Genomic DNA, 23,383 nt, shown 5'->3' with positions numbered 1-23,383 from the left:
CTGCTTCTTGTGCCGCCCTGTCGATTTACATGGGCGACTGCCGTGATGTTGTCTGACTGGATCAGCACCGGCTGGTGTAGGAGCAGGGATTTTGCTTGACTTAGGGCATTGTAGATGGCCCTTAGTTCCAGAATATTTATGTGAAGGGAAGTCTCCTGACTCGACCATAGTCCTTGGAAGTTTCTTCCCTGTGTGACTGCCCCCCAGCCTCGAAGGCTGGCATCCGTGGTCACCAGGACCCAGTCCTGTATGCCGAACCTGCGGCCCTCTAGAAGATGGGCACTCTGCAGCCACCACAGTAGAGACACCCTGGTTCTTGGAGACAGGGTTATTAAGCGATGCATATGAAGATGCGATCCGGACCACTGGTCCAACAGGTCCCACTGAAAGATTCTGGCATGGAACCTGCCGAAGGGAATCGCTTCGTAAGAAGCCACCATCTTTCCCAGGACCCGCGTGCAGCGATGCACTGATACCTGTTTTGGCTTCAGGAGGTCCCTGGCTTTCTCCTCCGGGAGAAACACTTTTTTCTGGACTGTATCCAGAATCATACCCAGGAACAGTAGCCGTGTCGTCGGAACCAGCTGTGACTTTGGGATATTCAGAATCCAGCCGTGCTGGTGCAGCACCTCCTGAGATAGTGCTACTCCCACCAACAACTGTTCCTTGGACCTCGCTTTTATTAGGAGATCGTCCAAGTACGGGATAATTAAAACTCCCTTTTTTCGAAGGAGTATCATCATTTCCGCCATAACCTTGGTAAATACCCTCGGTGCCGTGGACAGTCCAAACGGCAGCGTCTGGAATTGGTAATGGCAATCCTGTACCACAAATCTGAGGTACTCCTGGTGAGGATGGTAAATGGGGACATGCAAGTAAGCATCCTTGATGTCCAGGGATACCATGTAATCCCCCTCTTCCAGGCTCGCAATAACCGCCCTGAGCGATTCCATCTTGAACTTGAATTTTTTTTTTTTTTTTATGTATGTGTTCAAGGATTTCAAATTTAAAATGGGTCTCACCGAACCGTCCGGTTTCGGTACCACAAATAGTGTGGAATAGTAACCCCCGGCCTTGTTGAAGTAGGGGTACCTTGATTATCACCTGCTGGGAATACAGCTTGTGAATTGCCGCTAGCACCGCCTCCCTGTCTGAGGGAGTAATCGGCAAGGCAGATTTTAGGAACCGGTGGGGTGGAGACGCCTCGAATTCCAGTTTGTACCCCTGAGATACTATTTGAAGGATCCAGGGGTCCACCTGTGAGCGAGCCCACTGATCGCTGAAATTCTTGAGGCGGCCCCCCAACGTACCAGGCTCCGCCTGTGGAGCCCCACCGTCATGCGGCGGACTTGGCAGAAGAAGCGGGGGAGGACTTTTGCTCCTGGGAACCTGCTGTTTGTTGCAGCCTTTTTCCCCTACCTCTGCCTCTGGATAGAAAAGACCCTCCTTTTCCACGCCTGTTTTTCTGGGTCCGAAAGGACTGAACCTGATAAAACGGCGCCTTCTTAGGCTGTGAGGGGACATGGGGTAAAAATGCTGACTTCCCAGACGTTGCTGTGGAAACTAGGTCCGAGAGACCATCCCCAAATAATTCCTCACCCTTATATGGCAACACTTCCATGTGCCTTTTAGAATCTGCATCTCCTGTCCACTGGCGAGTCCATAAGCCTCTCCTAGCAGAAATGGACAATGCACTAACTTTAGATGCCAGTCGGCAGATTTCCCTCTGTGCATCTCTCATATATAAGACTGAGTCTTTTATATGGTCTATGGTTAACAGGATCGTGTCTCTGTCTAATGTGTCAATATTTTCTGACAGTTTATCTGACCACGCAGCGGCAGCACTGCACATCCAAGCTGACGCAATAGCTGGCCTAAGTATAATGCCTGAGTGTGTATATACAGACTTCAGGATCGCCTCCTGCTTTCTATCAGCAGGTTCCTTGAGGGCGCCGTATCCGGAGACGGTAGTGCCACCTTTTTAGACAAACGTGTGAGCGCTTTATCCACCCTAGGAGGTGTTTCCCAACGTGACCTATCCTCTGGCGGGAAAGGGAACGCCATTAGTACCTTCTTAGGAATTACCAATTTTTTATCAGGGAAAGCCCACGCTTCTTCACACACTTCATTTAATTCATCTGATGGGGGAAAAACTACGGGTAGTTTTTTCTCCCCAAACATAATACCCTTTTAGTGGTACCTGTATTTATATCAGAAATGTGTAACACCTCTTTCATTGCCTCAATCATGCAGTGAATGGCCTTAGTGGGCATCAGGTTAGACTCATCGTCGTCGACACTGGTGTCAGTATCAGTGTCGACATCTGGGTCTGCGGTCTGAGGTAGCGGGCGTTTTAGAGCCCCTGATGACCTGTGCGACGCCTGGACAGGCACGAGCTGAGAAGTCGGCTGTCCCACATTTGGCATGTCGTCAAATTTCTTATGTAAGGAGTCTATACGTGCACTCATTTCTTTCCATAAGCTCAACCACTCAGGTGTCTGCCCCGCAGGGGGTGACATCCCTTCTAAAGGCATCTGCTCCGTCTCCACATCATTATCCTCATCAAACATGTCGACACAGCCGTACCGACACACCGCACACACACAAGGAATGCTCCAACAGAGGACAGGACCCACAAAAGCCCTTTGGGGGGACAGAGTGAGAGTATGCCAGCACACACCAGAGCGCTATATAATGCAGGGACTAACTGAGTTATGTCCCCTATAGCTGCTTTTTCTATATAATTTATACAGCGCCTAAATTTAGTGCCCCCCCCCCCTCTTTTTTTTACCCTTTTCTGTAGTGTAGACTGCAGGGGAGAGCCAGGGAGCTTCCATCCAGCGGATCTGTGAAGGAGAAATGGCGCCAGTGTGCTGCAGGAGATAGCTCCGCCCCTTTTCCGCGGACTATTCTCCCGCTTTTTTCTGGATTCTGGCAGGGGTATTTTCCACATATATAGCCTCTGGGGCTATATATTGTGGTATTTTTGCCAGCCAAGGTGTTATAATTGCTTCTCAGGGCGCCCCCCCCCAGCGCCCTGCACCCTCAGTGACCGGAGTGTGAAGTGTGTGTGAGGAGCAATGGCGCACAGCTGCAGTGCTGTGCGCTACCTTGGTGAAGACTGATGTCTTCTGCCGCCGATTTTCCGGACCTCTTCTTGCTTCTGGCTCTGTAAGGGGGACGGCGGCGCGGCTCCGGGACCGAACACCAAGGACTGGGCCTGCGGTCGATCCCTCTGGAGCTAATGGTGTCCAGTAGCCTAAGAAGCCCAATCCGGCTGCAAGCAGGCGAGTTCGCTTCTTCTCCCCTTAGTCCCTCGCTGCAGTGAGCCTGTTGCCAGCAGGTCTCACTGAAAATAAAAAACCTAAATCTATACTTTCTTTCTAAGGGCTCAGGAGAGCCCCTAGTGTGCATCCAACCTCGGCCGGGCACAAAATCTAACTGAGGCTTGGAGGAGGGTCATAGTGGGAGGAGCCAGTGCACACCAGGTAGTCATAAACCTTTCTAGAGTGCCCAGCCTCCTTCGGAGCCTGCTATTCCCCATGGTCCTTACGGAGTTCCCAGCATCCACTAGGACGTCAGAGAAATGTATACAAGAAAAAGAAGATTACGATCAGGGTCAGGTGAGAAACTGTCCCAGAGTAAGACGAGAGAATAAATAACACAACACATTTGTGCTAGCTGAAATTACCTGCTGTTGCCCGAGTTTAAATTTCCCAGTTATTAAGTTGACATTGAGTTGGATGTAACTGTCATCATATTAAAAATAATTAGTAACTTAGTAGCTCTTCCAACACACCCATGAGGTGGCTGCCCAGTGTAATTTTTGTTTTTGTGGTGTAGGCAGTAGCCCTGATCCTCAGCTTTTCTTTCCATTAAATTTTATAATCACTTTTTCATTGCGAGATGGGTTTAAAGTTTTCCTTCTGTTATCAATGTTGCTATTCTGGCTTGTGGGTACACAAATTTTTTTGTCTTTCCACCTCCATTTCTGTCAGTTATTTTACTTCATCGATTTATAGTTATTTCAGTCAGATACTTCAGGTCATTGAATTATGGTCATGTCTGTCAGATATAAAAGTACATTAAAGTTTTCATCCAAATACATCCAGTGGAAGGCACAGAACAGGCTCCCTGTGTCAAAGTTCTGTCCAACATACACCAACTGTGGGTCCGACCGGGACTCCAACCCCCTAGTATTTCTTCTGAGATCCAATGATGCCACTGTGAAGTTTTCCTCAAAATGAATCCAGTGTAAGGACCAGAACAGGCTTCCCAGGTCAAAGTTCTGCCCAGGGTACACCAACAGGAGGTTCGACTGGGACCCCAACCCCCTAGTATGTCTTCTGGGAACCAATATTACCACTCTGTGAAGTTTGCTTCCAAATTCATCCAGTGGAAAGCCCAGAACAGGCTCCCTCTGTCAAAGTTCTGTTCAGCATACACCAGCAGGAAGTCTGACTGGGACCCCAAGCCCCTAGTATGTCTTCTGGGATCCAATGTTACCACTCTGTGAAGTTTTCATCCTAATCCATCCAGTGGCAGGCCCAGAACAGCATACACTAACGGGAGGTCTTCCAAATCCATCCAGTGGCAGGCTCCCTGGGTGAAAGTTACGGCCAACGTACACCAACGGGAGATCCCACTGGGACCCCAACCCCCTAGTATGTCTTCTAAGATCCAATGTTACCACTCTGTGAAGTTCTCTTCCAAATCCCTCCAGTGGAAAGCCCAGAACAGGCTCCCTGGGTCAAAGTTCAGCATGGCACATTACGCCAAGAGGTCCGACTGACCCCCAACCACCTAGTATGTCTTCCATCCGTGGAAGCCCAGAACAGGCTCCCTGGGTCAAAGTTCTGTCAAGCGCATTCCGCTGTGAGGTACGACCAGGATCCTAAAAAATCTCTGTTCCTGTCAATAAATTATAATAAAATCTTTGTAACTTTACTTAATAAATACACAAGTCTGTGTATCGGAAGAATATGAGGAGCAAGTCCCCAGGAACAGGGAATTCCACTATGTGTCCTGTTCATTGCACTTTGTGAGAAATTGGCACCTGGGCCTCTTCAATCAGCTTTGAATCCATCTTGCCCATGCAGAAATGTTTCGCTTTCTTTTAATAAAAGGATCTCATCCTTATTTACCAAGGAGAAGACATCTTTAGAAGATAAAGAGCAAGAAGTACCCCTTTCTCATATGCTTTGTAGTCACTGTGATAATGGAATGAATACCGATTTCTGAACTGTTTTTGTTGAATTTTTCAAATTTAGAAAGTCTCTTTCAAGCTATTTTGCTTTTCGCTTTTGAACTCAGTCTTTATTTAGAGTCTATAGAATGTCATCTAACCCAAGGTCACCAGTGACATAATGAGCTGATCCCGTTCTTCTCTTCTTATGATGCGTTCTTGTTTTATAGATAGAAAAAAGATTGCATTACACTTCTGTGTGTGCAATTATCAATTTAGAAGCCGAACAGAAATGATAATTTCAATTAACTACCTAATAAAATATGTGGTGAATGGTAAAGTTTAGTTTACAACCGTATAAGAATGAAATGTTCCTTTGGGAGTAAAGGGGGGTACACACGGAGCGATAATCTAAGCAATCTGACTAGATTGCGTAGATTTTCAGCAAGATCGCTCCGTGTGTAGCCCTAACAGCGATAGCGATGCGCAGCCCCGCGCATCGCTATCGCTGCTGCTAGATTGGCCTGCATGCAGGCCAATCTAGCGGGTCGCTCACTTCACCCGCTGGGTGAAGTGAGCGGCCCCCCCGTCTCCCCCCGCACGCTCAGCACAGATCGCGCTGTGCTGAGCGCCGGGAGAGATGTGTGCTGAGCGGTTCGCTCAGCACACATCTCTACAGCATCGGGCCGTGAGTACTGGCCTTAAGATTCACTTATCAAAGCTTTTAGAGAGATAATTTGAGAGAGATAAAGTACCAATCAATAAGCTCCTAACTGCCATTTTTCAAACACAGCTGGTAAAATGTAAGGCCGAAGCTGATTGACTGGTAATTTATCACTCAATTTTATCTCTCTCCGAGCTTTGATAAATACTCCCCTAAAAAAATTAAAATACATTATTTTATTGAACTTAATAATAGTATAGCCAAGTGCATTGCTGTAGTTCTGTGGTTATAGCCAGTAGGACACTATAGATCTGTGGTGTCCATAACATATCTAAATAATATACTTAGATAATCAGGTTTTCTTAAACCGTGAGAGCTAACATAAGATAAAGGGTGCGATGATAATGAAACCTGTAATGCTTTTTCACAGGCTTTCAGTAGAGATGAGTCAATTGAGCCATTGAAAGGCTTATTAACATGCAAGAAAATGCGCGAAAAATTGCCAAGAAAAGAAAGTGAAAAATTAGGTCATTCTGCTGTTGGATTCAATTTAAAGGTTTTACACAAAACGTATAGTACACCATAAAAGATCAAATGAAATGTAGATAAAAAAGATAATTGCAAGTGGCATGCTGCAAGTGAATACAGAGAAACAGCATGTAAACATTTACGTTTGGAAGCAGTCTCTTAATCACTTCAAATACTACTTTTAGGGCCTAATTTAACATGGATCGTAGGTGAACGAAAAAACACACATCTACGATCCATTACTCTGACTTGTGGGGTGACACCCAGCACAGGCAGGGCCGAATTTACGGGTCCGGCTGCCCCTAGGCACATTATTGTCCGCACCGCCCAGCCCCCCTCTTCATCACGTCATTGCTCCCTTCATATCAGGTGCCAGTCCGGATGCCTCGAGACCTCCAAAGCAGCCCCAACCTCACCCTACTACCAACTCCTGGACTCAATTTGCTGCCCGTTGTCTTGCACACATCACTTGCTAAAGCTGCGAAGGCAGGTGGCTACCCGCCATGTTTCAGGTCGCAGCAGCTGCATGTGATGTCACGCAGTCGCTTGCCTCGCAAATGGTCCAAACACGTCTACGTTGTCTGAACTGCGCCCCGAAAATGCTCCTGCAATACGGGGATATGTAGCAGCCCTTGGAGAGAGATAAATTAGAGAGACAAAGTACTAACTAACCAGCTTCTGCCATTTTACAGGCTGTGCTAGAAAAATAACAGAAGCTAATTAATTGCTATTGTGGTGAGACAGGGTATGTTTCACCTGGGAATGCAGTATTTCCCTGGTCAAAACTTCCCTGTAGAGCAGTGGTTCCCAACCTCGACCCTCAAGTACCCCAAACAGTTCATGTTTTCCAGGTCACCTAGCAGTTGAACAGGTGTATTCATTGCTCACTGACACATTTTAAAAGACCCACAGGTGGAGCAAATTATTTCACTTGCAATCCTGTGAGGAGACCAGGAAAACATGAACTGTTGGGCAGAGCCGGCCCTAACCAATATGATGCTTGCTGGTGTCTCCTATTGGTTGGTGCCCCCTAGTGCCGCCGCAAGTTCCGCCTCTGACCCTGCACCCCTTTCCCAGCATCATCACCCCTCACCCATAGCAGTCCTCATTTTGGTTTTCCTACCCCCTATATTTTAAATAGGAACAGTGCGCACATTCGGCGCACAGCCCAAAATGGGGTGTGTTCTTGCTGGGAAGGGGCATGGCCACACAATAGTAACCCCAATTCAAATTACACCACACAGTACTGCAATTTTATTCACATTTTATCATGCGATAGTGTCCCTAATTCATGTTACATCACACAGTAGTACCACTTTACCTTATAAACATTACTCCTCACATTAGTGCCCCTTCTTTACATTACATCACACTGAATTGCTCCTTATTAACATTACACCACACCCTATTGCTCTTTATCCACATTAGACTACACAGCAGTGCCCTTTCTATACGTTACGCCACACAGTAAAGCACCTTATACACAAAATGCCACACTTTAATAATGCATTTATACACAAAATACCACACAGTAATGCCCCGTACACGACACATTATTAATGTCCTTATAAACATAATGCGATTTACACATATGCCACACATTATTAATGCCCTTATACACAATGACACACATAATGTCCCTTTCACACATGTCCCACATTATTAATGCATTTATACACATGACACACATAATGCCCCTTACACATATGCTGAGCACTACTGCACAACCAACCCACCCGCACACAGCACTCACATGGCTGCTAACACTGGGACCTCTGCCTCTGCTTGGATACAAATGTGTCCTCATACATCTTGCCTCAATACGCCATGCTTGCGTCAGCTGGCAACTCTGCTAACGTCGGGCGACTTTTTTATGAAAATGCATCTTATTTGCTTCACTATGTGGCTAGGATGCACAAGCATGAAATGCGGCATGCCAATATTATGTGTGCGACTGTGATTGTACCTGCATACAAAATGCTACGTTACATGATTTCCAGGAATACACTGTAGCATAGCATTTTTATATGCAGATACAGCCACAGTCACACACAGAATATAGGCATGCTGCAGATCATTTTAATCAGCAGAATCTGCTAGTGCCCCATGGCATACAAAATGCCCTAGGCACTTGCGTAGCTTGCATATGCCTAGGACCGGCTCTGCTGTTGGAGGTACTTGAGAACAGAAGTTGGGAACCACTGCTGTAGAGGGTTAAAGCAAAGCCATCCAGCCTCAGAGAAAGTGCTTTGTAGCCAGGTAAAAAAAACCTGGTTCAGTGCAAAGCCCGAATAGGGGCTCTGAGGTGTGGTTGAGAGAAGGGTCGGCTCTCAGCCACAGGGCTCTGGTCCAGGTTTTCGGACCTTCCCAGCCACAGATGGGAATTGGTCTAATATTACTGGCAGGTATTTAAACCCTGCTCAGTCTACTGCTCAACACACTGGTGCCGAAAAGCGGCCAGCGAGTAGTAGGTTCCCCTAGTGCTAGGGTCCGCAGATTGAAAAACGTGTTTCTTTTGTTTGGTATGAAGTCTGTTTGCTGCCTGTATGCCATTAAATACTCGCACAAACTCTGTATACTGCCTGCTGTGTCCTGACTAACAGCGACCCTGTTACAATATGTTATCTCTCTCCACTTTATCTTTTTTCTAGGCTTGATACATGTCCTCAAGTGGGACTTATGCAAAGCAAGTGCATTTTGTGTATGAATCTAGTGATTTTTTTGAACCGTGCCTCCTCTGTAGCAGAGCATATGCAACTCTGAGGGACTGCGACTGATTTACAGTCATACGCAACTCAGCCAAATCTCCATGGTGGTTGATAGACAGTTACAAGGTCGGCAGTCAATAGGTCAACACCATAGGGTCGACAGTCAAAAGGTCGACGGGGTCAAAAAGTAGACAGTCAAAAGGTGGGCAGGGTCAAAAGGTCGACAAGGTCACATGGTTGACATGAAAAAAGGTCGACACATATGGTTGACACACTTGTGTTTTTTTCATGTTTTTACAATTTTTGCTGCATTTACTATCCATGTTACAAACTATCACCTTTAGTAAACTTGTTGTGAGCAAAGCAGAGCAGAGCGAGCAAAGCACAAAGCGTGGTGAGTGAAGCATGCCTGCGAGGGTACACGTTTCACAAATTCTTTTGTGTTGACCTTCTGAGCATGTCGATCTTTTGACCCTATCCACCTTTTGACAGTTGACATTTGACTGTAAACCTCATGCTGTCGACCTTTATAATGTCTATCTTCTGTATCACACTTGTCTCCACTTCCGGCTGTAACTGGGCAAGCAACTGGCATAGAGGCCCACTTATCAAATAATATTTGCGGCTATGACCTCAAAAACACCAGTTTTGGAGGGTTAGCCACAAATATCAAGTATCCCTGGAATGTATAAAGGAAGAATTGCCGCACGATACCTGCTGGTATCTCTGATACCTGCTGCGATCCCTTCATTTCCACCCGCAGCCGCATCCCACATTTGTTTCTATGGGGTATGTGATAATGCCCAATGTATCAATATCAGGAATATGAAGCATTCCCGATGTGGTTGCCCACAGCTACCGCAATATTTTGATTGTGGCAGCCCATTGTAGCCTATGGGCTATGGATCGCTCAGCAGCCCGCAGGGTACATCGCAGGGAAGGGCTCCTTTCGGAGCCCCTGTCTCTGTGGGTGCCAGGTGATACATCCACCCAACGGGATCACATATTGCAATGAGATCTCGGGTGGTAAGATCCCGCCTAGACTGCATTCAATATGCGACCCTTGATAAATGGGCCCCTAAGTGTTCTGAGGGCATGTTGGTGGAATTGGGGCTACATTGCATTGAAAATATGCAGAGATTTGTCCCATTTTAGATGAATACCAAGGATCGAGCTGGTGCAAAATGGTAGTTACGACAGTTACTTTAACAAGTAGATGGATAGCGGCTTTGTGGCAACATTGATAGAATTATCTGTAGCCGACGTTTATGCAACTATGAATCAGGGACCAGAATGTGCATACATCTGTCAATTCTTTCAGCCAAACTGAGATGAGAATAATGTTACTATTATTACATTTTATTTATAAGGCACCACAAGTGTTTTGCAGCGCTGTACATACATTAGAACAATACAGGGTACACAGAACTTAACATTACAGTAACTGAAAAACTAAAAGTAACAATTAGCACCACAGTTCTCAGTACACCATACAGCTGAGATGTAAGGAAGCAAAGGAGTAATCAGCGTACTACTAGGTGCAGACAACCACTGGAAGAGATAATGAGCGAGAGGAGATGCGGGTATAGACATTCGCTACGTAGGAAAGAACTGTAATTGAAGTGTGAGAGAAGAAGGTTGAGAACAGAAGGGAAGAGGTCCCTGCTCCAAGGGGCTTACAATCTAGGGGTGGGGAAGACAGACAGGTGACAAGCGGAAGGTGGCCTGGTGGCAGGAAGTAAGCTAGGCATAGATGGCCAAGTCATGAGGCAGGGGGTTGGGAGAGTGGCCTGGAATAAGGCGCAGGGCCTGTTTTTAAGCATAAATTATACTTTAGCGATGTCTATCTTCTATATCACATCCATCTCCACTTCGACTGGGTACACATTAAACGATGTTAATGAAAGACGGAACGGTCATATTCCGTCCTTCATTAGCATACTACCGGATGCTAGCAATATACTCAGGTTTGATATGCAGCACATCAAACTTGACGTTGCTAGCGACGGCGGGCACCCGCATATCGTGCATACACACTGCCCGATATGCGCCATTGTGCGTGATATGTCGGTCTGATTTCCAGGATCAGACAACATATCGCTCAGTGTGTACCCAACTTAAGATAATACAATGTTTAAAAATGTATAATTTTACAAAAGATTCTAACTTGTACAGGGGTGTGGATTATTAGATCTACACTAAAAAGGTCTACAGTCAATAGGTCGACCACTAATGGTCGACATGTATTAGGTCGACAGGGTCAAAAGGTTGACAGGGTCAAAAGGTCAATAGGGTCAAAAGATAAACTGTAAAAAAAAGTTTGTAATGGCCAAACTGTCGACATGGTCAAAAGGTCGACATGGAAATGGTCGACACACAAAAAGGTAGAACTTTTTTTTGGGGGGAAGGGGGTGTTTTGCCACTTTTCTGTAACAAATACGCTCCATTAGTGTACCACATCCCCTTGCATGGCTTGCTTCAGGCAAGGTTGCTATTCCCAATCGTAGTCCACGCGAATGGTAAAGTATGAAAAAGATGAACAAAATTGAAAAAATAAATAAAACTGTGTTGACCATATGCGAGTCGACCATTTTTATGTTGACCTTTTGACCATGTCAACCTAATGCATGTCGACCATTAGTGGTCGACATATTGACTGTAGACATTTTTAGTGTAGATCTATAGACTGGATACCCTTGTAGATATTTGTGTAAACGCTCTGAGATCCTGGATCTTGCACTTGTTCCATACAGATCTGTGCAGCCAGTGACTAAACATGTAGTAGCCCAAGAGTAGATGTTTATTTGTCTATAGGTGAAAGCTGATCATCCAAGTCTAATCACCAGTGCTTTAAAACAATAGAATCAACGTGAGTCGGGGCAAATTGAATAACTGTAATTAACTGATCTCTTTCCTCCACATGCTCACAATATCAAGTTTATTGTATTCTAATTTGTCTGTGTGTGTACGAATTGTTCAATGAAAAGATTGTTTGCAAAAGGATGTTTCAACTACAATATATAGATTTGTGGCGTATCTGGGTCCCTTATGAGACTTCACATCTGTCAGTAACGGTGTAATCAAGTGTTCTAGGTCATAAAGCCAATCATCAATGTTTTTATTTTGTTTTATAGTATACATAAGCCATGAAGAAACATATAGGGGGAAATAAAATAGTCTGCGACCTTGCAGGCATTGGAAAGATTCAGGCAATTATGCCCAATGTTTTAAAGTGGTAATCATATAAAAGAAAAAACTGACCTGGTTTAACCTTATAAAAATGATTGCCACTTTAAAACATCTGGCAGACCCGCGGCATGTTGCCGATACTGTATCTGCAAGTAGCCAGGGCCGGTGACAGGGGGGGGTCAAAGGGGACACCTGTACCGGGCCCCAAAGATCAGAGGGCCCCAAGGACACACTGCTTAGTGCCTGGTAGGGTTGTGAGCCGTCTTGTCCAAATAGGGCAGCGGGCACAGCCTCAGAATAACAGGAGTGACTCTTACAGGTCCTACCCTGTTATGACTCTGCTTCTGGTGGGGTCTGCTGTGCAGTGTTTGGGTCTGGATACTGGGGAGTGCAGCGCAGGTGAGTCTCTCCCCAGGGTAAGATGGCTTGGTGAAGGGATACAGGACTTTGGGATGGGGTGGGAAGCTGGAATGCAGCATGGAGTCTTCAGGGAGAGATAGACTGTGGGGTGTATGGGGAGGAAGAAGATATACATATAATTAATCTGAGGGGGCCCCAGAGGTAAAACTGTACCAGGCCCCAAGATTTCTGTTGCTGGCCCAGTAAGCACAGCTTATTATGCTATAGTGAATAGCAGTGTGGTTGCTTTGCCCATACTTTTGTATGAGTAAGTGATTGTGAGGCTCCGCAGAAGTGCGGAAATTGCTATTTCCACACTTCTGCGCATGCGCGAGGTCTTAAACTGCGATTGCACGCGGTTGTAGTTTAATAGGCGACGTAGGGCAGTAACGTAGACCCCCGTTTTGTGTGCATAGACGCACCTATTGGGAGGGTGCAGTCCGGAAAACGCAGGAGTGTCTGTACCATTTGCAGGGCGGGACGTGGTGGCTGCGTGACACAGCCTCTGCAACCCAAAAGATGGATGCCCTCCAAATGCCTTCGCAGCTAGGCTGCGTAGGCTGGGGGCAACCGTAATCATGTGAGCGCATCGCTGTGTAGTGATGCGCTGGCATGTTAGCGGGAGGGGGGAGACCCAGAATGTGGGGGGACTTGCCTGGTGCTGGGCGTTCCCCCGCATGTTAGAAAATAAGAATTTACTTACCGATAATTCTATTTCTCGTAGTCCGTAGTGGATGCTGGGAACTCCGTAAGGACCATGGGGAATAGCGGCTCCGCAGGAGACTGGGCACAAAAGTAAAGCTTTAGGACTACCTGGTGTGCACTGGCTCCTCCCCCTATGACCCTCCTCCAAGCCTCAGTTAGGATACTGTGCCCGGACGAGCGTACACAATAAGGAAGGATTTATGAATCCCGGGTAAGACTCATACCAGCCACACCAATCACACCGTACAACCTGTGATCTGAACCCAGTTAACAGCATGATAACAGAGGAGCCTCTGGATAGATGGCTCACAACAACAATAACCCGATTTAGTTAACAATAACTATGTACAAGTATTGCAGACAATCCGCACTTGGGATGGGCGCCCAGCATCCACTACGGACTATGAGAAATAGAATTTTCGGTAAGTAAATTCTTATTTTCTCTGACGTCCTAGTGGATGCTGGGAACTCCGTAAGGACCATGGGGATTATACCAAAGCTCCCAAACGGGCGGGAGAGTGCGGATGACTCTGCAGCACCGAATGAGAGAACTCCAGGTCCTCCTCAGCCAGGGTATCAAATTTGTAGAATTTTGCAAACGTGTTTGCCCCTGACCAAGTAGCTGCTCGGCAAAGTTGTAAAGCCGAGACCCCTCGGGCAGCCGCCCAAGATGAGCCCTCCTTCCTTGTGGAATGGGCTTTTACAGATTTTGGCTGTGGCAGGCCTGCCACAGAATGTACAAGCTGAATTGTATTACAAATCCAACGAGCAATAGTCTGCTTAATATGTACTTGTTGGGTGCATACAGGATAAACAGCGAGTCAGATTTTCTGACTCCAGCCGTCCTGGAAACATATATTTTCAGGGCCCTGACTATGTCCAACAACTTGGAGTCCTCCAAGTCACTAGTAGCCGCAGGTACCACAATAGGTTGGTTCAGATGAAACGCTGAAACCACCTTAGGGAGAAAATGAGGACGAGTCCTCAATTCCGCCCTGTCTGAATGGAAGATCAGATAAGGGCTTTTACAGGATAAAGCCGCCCATTCTGACACGCGCCTGGCCGAGGCCAGGGCCAACAGCATGACCACTTTCCATGTGAGATATTTTAACTCCACAGATTCAAGTGGTTCAAACCATTGTGACTTTAGGAACCCCAGAACTACATTGAGATCCCAAGGTGCCACTGGAGGCACAAAAGGGAGGCTGTATATGCAGTACCCCTTTTACAAACGTCTGAACTTCAGGAACTGAAGCTAGTTCTTTCTGGAAGAAAATTGACAGGGCCGAAATTTGAACCTTAATGGACCCCAATTTTAGGCCCATAGACACTCCTGTTTGCAGGAAATGCAGGAATCGACCTAGTTGAAATTCCTCCATCGGGGCCTTACTGGCCTCGCACCACGCAACATATTTTCGCCAAATGCGGTGATAATGCTTTGCGGTTACATCCTTCCTGGCTTTGATCAGGGTAGGGATGACTTCATCCGGAATGCCTTTTTCCTTCAGGATCCGGCGTTCAACCGCCCTGCCGTCAAACGCAGCCGCGGTAAGTCTTGGAATAGACAGGGTCCTTGATGGAGCAGGTCCCTTCTTAGAGGTAGAGGCCACGGGTCCTCCGTGAGCATCTCTTGAAGTTCCGGGTACCAAGTCCTTCTTGGCCAATCCGGAGCCACGAGTATAGTTCTTCCTCCCCTCCGTCTTATAATTCTCAGTACTTTTGGTAAGAGAGGAAGAGGAGGGGACACATACACTGACTGGTACACCCACGGTGTTACCAGAGCGTCCACAGCTATTGCCTGAGGGTCCCTTGACCTGGCGCAATACCTGTCCAATTTTTTGTTTAGGCGGGACGCCATCATGTCCACCTTTGGTTTTTCCCAACGGTTTACAATCATGTGGAAGACTTCTGCTGAGGAAGTCTGTTTCCCAGTTGTTCACTCCCGGAATGAACACTGCTGACAATGCTATCACATGATTTTCCGCCCAGCGAAAAATCCTTGCAGCTTCTGCCATTGCCCTCCTGCTTCTTGTGCCGCCCTGTCTGTCTACGTGGGCGACTGCCGTGATGTTGTTCGACTGGATCAGCACCGGCTGACCTTAAAGCAGAGGTCTTGCTTGGCTTAGGGCATTGTAAATGGCCCTTAGCTCCAAGATATTTATGTGAAGTGATGTCTCCAGGCTTGACCACAAGCCCTGGAAATTTCTTCCCTGTGTGACTGCTCCCCAGCCTCGCAGGCTGGCATCCGTGGTCACCAGGACCCAGTCCTGAATGCCGAATCTGCGCCCTCTAGAAGATGAGCACTCTGCAACCACCACAGAAGAGACACCCTTGTCTTTGGTGACAGGGTTATCCGCTGATGCATCTGAAGATGCGATCCGGACCATTTTTCCAGCAGGTCCCACTGGAAAGTTCTTGCGTGGAATCTGCCGAATGGAATTGCTTCGTAGGAAGCCACCATTATTTCCCAGGACCCTTGTGCACTGATGCACTGACACTTGGCCTGGTTTTAGGAGGTTTCTGACTAGTTCGGATAACTCCCTGGCTTTCTCCTCCTGGAGAAACACCTTTTTCTGGACTGTGTCCAGGATCATCCTTAGGAATAGAAGACGTGTCGTCGGGATCAGCTGCGATTTTGGAATATTAAGAATCCAACCGTGCTGCCGCAACACTACTTGAGATAGTGCTACCCCGACTACCAACTGTTCCCTGGATCTTGCCCTTATCCGGAGATCGTCCAAGTAAGGGATAATTAAAACTCCCTTCCTTCGAAGGAGTATCATCATTTCGGCCATTACTTTGGTAAAGACCCGGGGTGCCGTGGACAAACCAAACGGCAGCGTCTGAAACTGATAGTGACAGTTCTGTACCACAAACCTGAGGTACCCTTGGTGAGAAGGGTAAATTGGGACATGGAGATAAGCATCCTTGATGTCCAGAGACACCATATAATCCCCTTCTTCCAGGTTTGCAATCACCGCTCTGAGTGACTCCATCTTGAATTTGAACCTTTGTATGTAAGTGTTCAAGGATTTCAGATTTAAATTAGGTCTCACCGAGCCGTCCGGCTTCGGTACCACAAACAGCGTGGAATAATACCCCTTTCCCTGTTGTAGGAGGGGTACCTTGATTATCACCTGCTGGGAATACAGCTTGTGAATGGCTTCCCATACCGCCTCCCTGTCGGAGGGAGACGTCGGTAAAGCAGACTTTAGGAAACGGCGAAGGGGAGACGTCTCGAATTCCAATTTGTACCCTTGTATACCACCTGAAGGATCCAGGGGTCCACCTGTGAGTGAGCCCACTGCACGCTGAAATTTTTGAGACGGGCCCCCACCGTGCCTGAGTCCGCTTGTAAAGCCCCAGCGTCATGCTGAGGACTTGGCAGAAAACGGGAGAGGGCTTCTGTTCCTGGGAACTGGCTGTTTGCAGCAGCCTTTTTCCTCTCCCTCTGCCACGGGGCAGAAATGAGGAGCCTTTTGCCCGCTTGCCCTTATGGGGCCCAAAGGACTGCGCCTGATAATACGGCGTCTTCTTATGTTGAGAGGCTACCTGGGGTAAAAATGTGGATTTCCCAGCCGTTGCCGTGGCCACCAGGTCTGTTAGACCTACCCCAAATAACTCCTCCCTTTTATAAGGCGATACTTCCATATGCCTCTTGGAATCAGCATCACCTGACCACTGTCTTGTCCATAACCCTCTTCTGGCAGAAATGGACAGCGCACTTACTCTTGATGCCAGTCGGCAAATATCCCTCTGTGCATCACGCATATATAGAAATGCATCTTTTAAATGCTCTATAGTCAGTAATATACTGTCCCTATCTAGGGTATCAATATTGTCAGTCAGGGAATCCGACCAAGCCACCCCAGCACTGCACTTCCAGGCTGAGGCGATTGCTGGTCGCAGTATCACACCCGTGTGAGTGTATATACATTTTACTGCTTTCTGTCAGCAGGTTCCTTAAGGGCGGCCGTAGCCGGGGACGGTAGTGCCACCTGTTTAGACAAGCGTGTGAGCGCTTTATTCACCCTAGGGGGTGTTTCCCAACGTGCCCTATCCTCTGGCGGGAAGGGGTATGATGCTAATAACTTTTTAGGAATTAACAGTTTTTATCGGGGGAAACCCACGCATCATCACACACTTCATTTAATTCCTCAGATGCAGGAAAAACTACAGGCAGTTTTTTTCTCACCCAACATAATACCCTTTTTAGTGGTACTGGTATTATCAGAAATGTGTAAAAACATTTTCCATAGCCTCAATCATGTAACGTGTGGCCCTACTGGAAGTCACATTCGTCTCTTAATCGTCGACACTGGAGTCAGTATCCGTGTCGGCGTCTGTATCTGCCATCTGCGGTAACGGGCGTTTTAGAGCCCCTGATGGCTTTTGAGACCCCTGGACAGGCACAGGCTGAGTCGCCGGCTGTCTCATGTCATCAATCTTTTGTAAAGAGCTGACACTGTCACATATTCCTTCCATAAGCTCATCCACTCAGGTGTCGACTCCCTAGGGGGTGACATCTCTGTTACAGGCAATTTCTCCGCCTCCACATCATTTTCCTCCTCATACATGTCGACACAACGTACCGACACACAGCACACACACAGGGAATGCTCTGATAGAGGACAGGACCCCACTAGCCTTTGGGGAGACAGAGGGAGAGTATGCCAGCACACACCAGAGCGCTATATATATATACAGGGATAACCTTATATAAGTGTTTTTCCCCTTATAGCTGCTGTATTGTTATACTGCGCCTAATTAGTGCCCCCCTCTCCTTTTTAACCCCTTTCTGTAGTGTAGTAACTGCAGGGGAGAGCCAGGGAGCTTCCCTCCAACGGAGCTGTGAGAGAAAATGGCGCCAGTGTGCTGAGGAGATAGGCTCCGCCCCCTTCTCGGTGGCCTTTTCTTCCGTTTTTCTGTGGAATCTGGCAGGGGTTAAAATTCATCCATATAGCCTGGGGGCTATATGTGATGTATTTTCGCCAGCCAAGGTGTTTTACATTGCTGCTCAGGGCGCCCCCCCCCTAGCGCCCTGCACCCTCAGTGACCGGAGTGTGAAGTGTGCCTGAGTAACAATGGCGCACAGCTGCAGTGCTGTGCGCTACCTTGTTGAAGACAGATGTCTTCTGCCGCCGCTTTTTCCGGACCTTTTCTTGCTTCTGGCTCTGTAAGGGGGCCGGCGGCGCGGCTCTGGGACCGAGCTCCGAGGCTGGGCCTGTGTTCGGTCCCTCTGGAGCTAATGGTGTCCAGTAGCCTAAGAAGCCCAATCCACTCTGCACGCAGGTGAGTTCGCTTCTTCTCCCCTTAGTCCCTCGATGCAGTGAGCCTGTTGCCAGCAGGTCTCACTGAAAATAAAAAACCTAAAACTAAACTTTCACTAAGAAGCTCAGGAGAGCCCCTAGTGTGCACCCTTCTCGGCCGGGCACAAAAATCTAACTGAGGCTTGGAGGAGGGTCATAGGGGGAGGAGCCAGTGCACACCAGGTAGTCCTAAAGCTTTACTTTTGTGCCCAGTCTCCTGCGGAGCCGCTATTCCCCATGGTCCTTACGGAGTTCCCAGCATCCACTAGGACGTCAGAGAAAAAAGGGTTGTAGTTGTGCGTTTTTTCACACAGCTACAACCCATGCCGAATCGTGCCCTGTGAACGAATAAAGGGAGTTATTCTGTCCTGCGAAAATCGGGACATGTGGGAGGTACTGTATGCATAGGGGTCTGTTTAGAAAGCTGTGATAAATCTTTAATCAGTGATATAAGGCTATTTCACAGGATATGGTTCTGCAGTGCAACATGGTTTTGCCCAATTGCTGACTTTTTTGGTTTGCTAACAACTCTGAATAACCCCCAATGGGAGGCCACAGAGACTCTGTGGTAACTCATTATCTGAAGAGCCATATCCTGTGAAATAGCCTTATATCACTGATTAAAGATTTATCACAGCTTTCTAAACAGACCCCTATGCATACAGAACCTCCCACATGTCCCGATTTTCACAGGATGGTCCTGTGTTTTTTGGGGAGTGTCCCTCTGTCCCACCCGCGGGCTGCAGTGTACTGCGATGGGGGGAGGGGGGGCAGTTGGGAGGCTCCTGTCACTGCTGCTCTGGAGAATGGGGGTCATTCCGAGTTGATCGCTAGCAGAAAATGTTCGCTGTGCAGCGATGATGCAAAAAAAATGGCACTTCTGCGCATGCGTATGCTGCGCAGTGCGCACGCGCGACGTACTTTCACAACGGCCAATGTAGGTTTACACAAAGTCTAGCGACGCTTTTCAGTCGCACTGCTGGCCGCAGATTGATTGACATAGTGGTCGTTTCTGGGTGTCAAATGACCATTTTCAGGGAGTGTTCGAAAAAACGCAGGAGTGCCAGGAAAATCGCAGGCGTGGCTGGCAGAACGCAGGGCGTGTTTGTAACGTCAAATCCTGAACTGAACAGTCTGAAGGGATCGCAAACTAGGAGTAGGTCTGGAGCTACTCTGAAACTGCACTATTTTTTTTTGTAGCCGCTCTGCGATCCTTTCGTTCGCACTTCTGCTAAGCTAAAATACACTCCCAGTGGGAGGCGGCATAGCGTTTGCACGGCTGCTAAAAACTGCTAGCGAGCAAACAACTCGGAATGACCCCCAATAGACACTGTGCGCATGCGCACATCGTCTATTCAGTGGATACAGAGGGAGAGAGGGCATGCCAGCAACTCATAAAGCGCTGAGCCTGCCCCCTCACTGACAACAAGGGCGTGGCTATGACTGAGGCACTGCCGCAAAGCCACGCCATGGGCCACGCACCCTTTTCCATAGGCCATGCCCCCTTTGCGGCCTCCTCAACTGTTTGTTGGGAGGTATACCTATGTATGGGATGTTATATCTATCTGTATAGAAGTAGTGCAGGAAAATAGGTAAACGGTTATTCAATTGCATGTGTCTACCCACAAATGCTCTGTTAGCTTTTAGCACTATGGCCCAGATTTATCAAACCTTGGAGAGTGATAAATTGCATGGATGCATTTCATTACATTTTTCTTACTACTTTATCTACAGTTGATATATATATATATATATATATATATATATATATATATATCATTTGTTTTATTACTTTAATTGCAAATAGAGAAGAAAATGATAGGCACACTTATCAAGTACATTTACTGTTCACTGAGCTGCTACAAGATCACTATTCAATGTCTTAAGATTCAGGAAAAATCCTTTCAAATAAGAATAGACCTATTAATGTTCTTCCTCATTATGGAAGAGTCTTCTCTATAAAGGCAGGAGACTTTGATGAATGATTCCTTAGAGACGCTACTGTGATATCCCCCCCTGTTTGTGACCCACTTTTGCAGCTGGCTGGCTGAGACAGATAACTCTGTTATTGTTCAGTAGTAATAAAATGATTGAAGTGTCAGCTGTACTGTATCAAGTCATTGGTAACATACCCACTTTCAGCTCTTTCCCAAACACCGTCCTTTCTCCCATGGCAGAACAGTTCCAGCGTCCATGTCTGAACTGAAACTGACACTCATTGATCCCCATCTGAGCTCCTTCTCCAATCACGATGATAGCATCAGGTCTGTTGAGACAGATAGTTCTCTGTCTGGGTGCCAAGCCTGGAATCTTACTGCAGATCACACTGGCCCCAAGTGCCACCACGGAAGAGAAACCTCTATTATAAGACACAGAAGAAAGAGTAACATTAGTATTGCCAGTTGTACGGACTGAGAAATCAATACACATGCATAGAAGTATATCTGGAAATGTGTGTGTGACCATGTCCCTATTGTGTAAGATCATTAAAATGTATAATATTACTCCTCTTTTTCTGCATAGTCAATGCAATGTTATTATTGCTGCACATTTTATTTCTTTGTGCATAGGAGCAGTGTATTTTACATTTATCTTCGACCATGATACAGTATATTATATCAAACCTATGTCCTCCAAGATTGTACTGTATACAGTATAAGGGAAGCGGACAAAATCCCAACAGTCGAGATGTGGACAAAATCCCGGCAATCAGGATCCCGACAGTCAGAAGACAGACAGACCACGGAGGTAAGTACTGGCGTTGGGGTTAGGTTCTAGGGGGAGGGTTAGGGTTAGGCTGCGGGGTGGGGGAGGCTAGGGTTAAGCTGGGGGACAGGGAATGTTTAGAGTTAGGCTACGAGAGGGGGTGGTTAGTGTTAGGCAGTGGGATGGGGAGGTTAGGGTTAGGCTGTGGGGGTGGGAGAGATTAGGGTTAGACTGATAGAGGGGGTAGTTAGGGTTATGCTGTGAGGGGGCAGTTAGGGTTAGGTAGCGGAAGGGGGAGGTTAGGGTAAGGATGTGGGGGTGAGGGGGGTTATGGTTAGGCTGCAAGAGGGGGAGGTTAGGGTTAGGCTGTGAGGGTGGGGGAGGTTAGTGTTAGGCAGTGGGAGGGGGAGGTTAGGGGTGGGGAGGTTAGGGTTATGCTGTGAGGGGGCAGTTAGGATTAGGTAGCGGAAGGGGAGGTTAGGGTAAGGAAGTGCAGGTGAGGGGGTAAGGGTTAGGCTGTGGGGGTGGGGGAGGTTAGTGTTAGGCAGTGAGATGGGGAGGTTAAGGTAAGGATGTGGGGGTAAGGGGGTTAGGGTTAGGCTGTGGGGGTGGAGGAGGTTAGTGTTAGGCAGGGGGAGGTTAGGGTTAGGCTGCGGAGGTGGGGGAGGTTAGGGTTAGGCTGCAAGAGGGTGCGGTAAGGGTTAGGCAATGAGAGGAGGTGGTTAGGGTTAGGCAGCAGGAGGGGGAGGTTAGGGTTAAGCTGCGGGGGCGAGGGAGGCTAAAATTAAGCTGCAGTGGGTGGGGGTAAGGGTTAGGCTTTGAGAGGAGCAGTTACGGTTAGGTAGCGGAAGGGGGAGGTTAGGGTTAAGCCTGGGGAGGGGGGTTAGGGTTGGGATTATGGGTATGATGAAATTCTTACCCGGAACTGTCAGGATTCTGGCCAAAGGCATTCCGCTGTCTTCTAATGATCAGGATTCTAAATGCCGGGATTTCGTACCCATATATACCATATGTATAAATGAAAATGCACAACAGCAAAATGTCTCTTAAGATCATTTTAGATGTTGGAAACTGTAATATAGCTCTTTCCATTTAAATGGAATAGGCCTACTCTCATCAAGATACATTATTTATTATTATGTGTAAAATTAAGTATATACTGTATTAACTATGCAGTCAATTTGTCAAGAACACATCCATAGAATTAACCATATTTATTGACTTGTTATGATGTGTCCTTCCTTTTATTGTTTTGCAACTGTATGTCTGTATTACAACCATGAAAGAATCACTTGCTATTACTGTCCATAAAGCGGCTTAAGACTGCAAATGCTAAAAACGTAACATACTACAGATAAAGGCCCTCATTCCGAGTTGTTCGCTCGCTGCTAATTTTAGCAGAATTGCTAATAGGCTAAAATCCGAAAGTTCTGCGCATGCGTATGCACAGCAGGGCGCACGCGCTAAGCAAATTTACACAAAACTATACTATTTTACTCATGGGCGAACAAAGCTTTTCAATCACTCTGCTGATTGACAGGAAGTGGGTGTTTCTGGGCGGAAACTGTCCGTTTTCAGGGAGTGTGCTAAAAAACGCAGGCGTGCCAGGTAAAAACGCAGGAGTGGCTGGAGAAACGGAGGAGTGGCTGGTCGGACGCTGGGCGTGTTTGTGACGTCAAACCAGGAACTAAACGGACTGAGGTGATCGCAATCTAGGAGTAGGCCTGGAGCTACTCAGAAACTGCAAGGAAATACTTATAGCAGAATTGCTAATCTTTCGTTAGCAATTCTGCTATGCTAAGATACACTCCCAGAGGGCGGCGGCTTTGTGTTTGCATTTCTGCTAAAAGTAGCTAGCGAGCGAACAACTCGGAATGAGGGACAAAGAATCATAAAATAATGCTAAATATGTTTAATTAAACATCACTTTACCCAGCATTTTTTTAGGTTACTTCAACTGTATACATAGAAACACAGACACATAGAATTT

The 23,383-nt window shown here is 47.1% G+C and overlaps 1 protein-coding gene across 1 annotated transcript in view; it reads right to left on the bottom strand.

The window, feature by feature from the left end:
* LOC134958271 (protein Wnt-7a) overlaps positions 1–23,383 on the bottom strand; it is a 138,338-nt gene that overhangs the window by 99,680 nt on the left and 15,275 nt on the right. Inside the window, exon 2 of the mRNA XM_063940751.1 lies at positions 20,820–21,046. Within this exon, the coding sequence (XP_063796821.1) occupies positions 20,820–21,046 (227 nt within the window). The remainder of the gene's footprint in view (positions 1–20,819; positions 21,047–23,383) is intronic.

The sequence above is a fragment of the Pseudophryne corroboree genome, chromosome 9 (genome assembly GCF_028390025.1).
Source record: "Pseudophryne corroboree isolate aPseCor3 chromosome 9, aPseCor3.hap2, whole genome shotgun sequence".
NCBI lineage: Eukaryota > Metazoa > Chordata > Amphibia > Anura > Myobatrachidae > Pseudophryne > Pseudophryne corroboree.
Note: the sequence above shows the minus strand (reverse complement) of the source record. Positions and strands in the feature narration are given on the sequence as shown.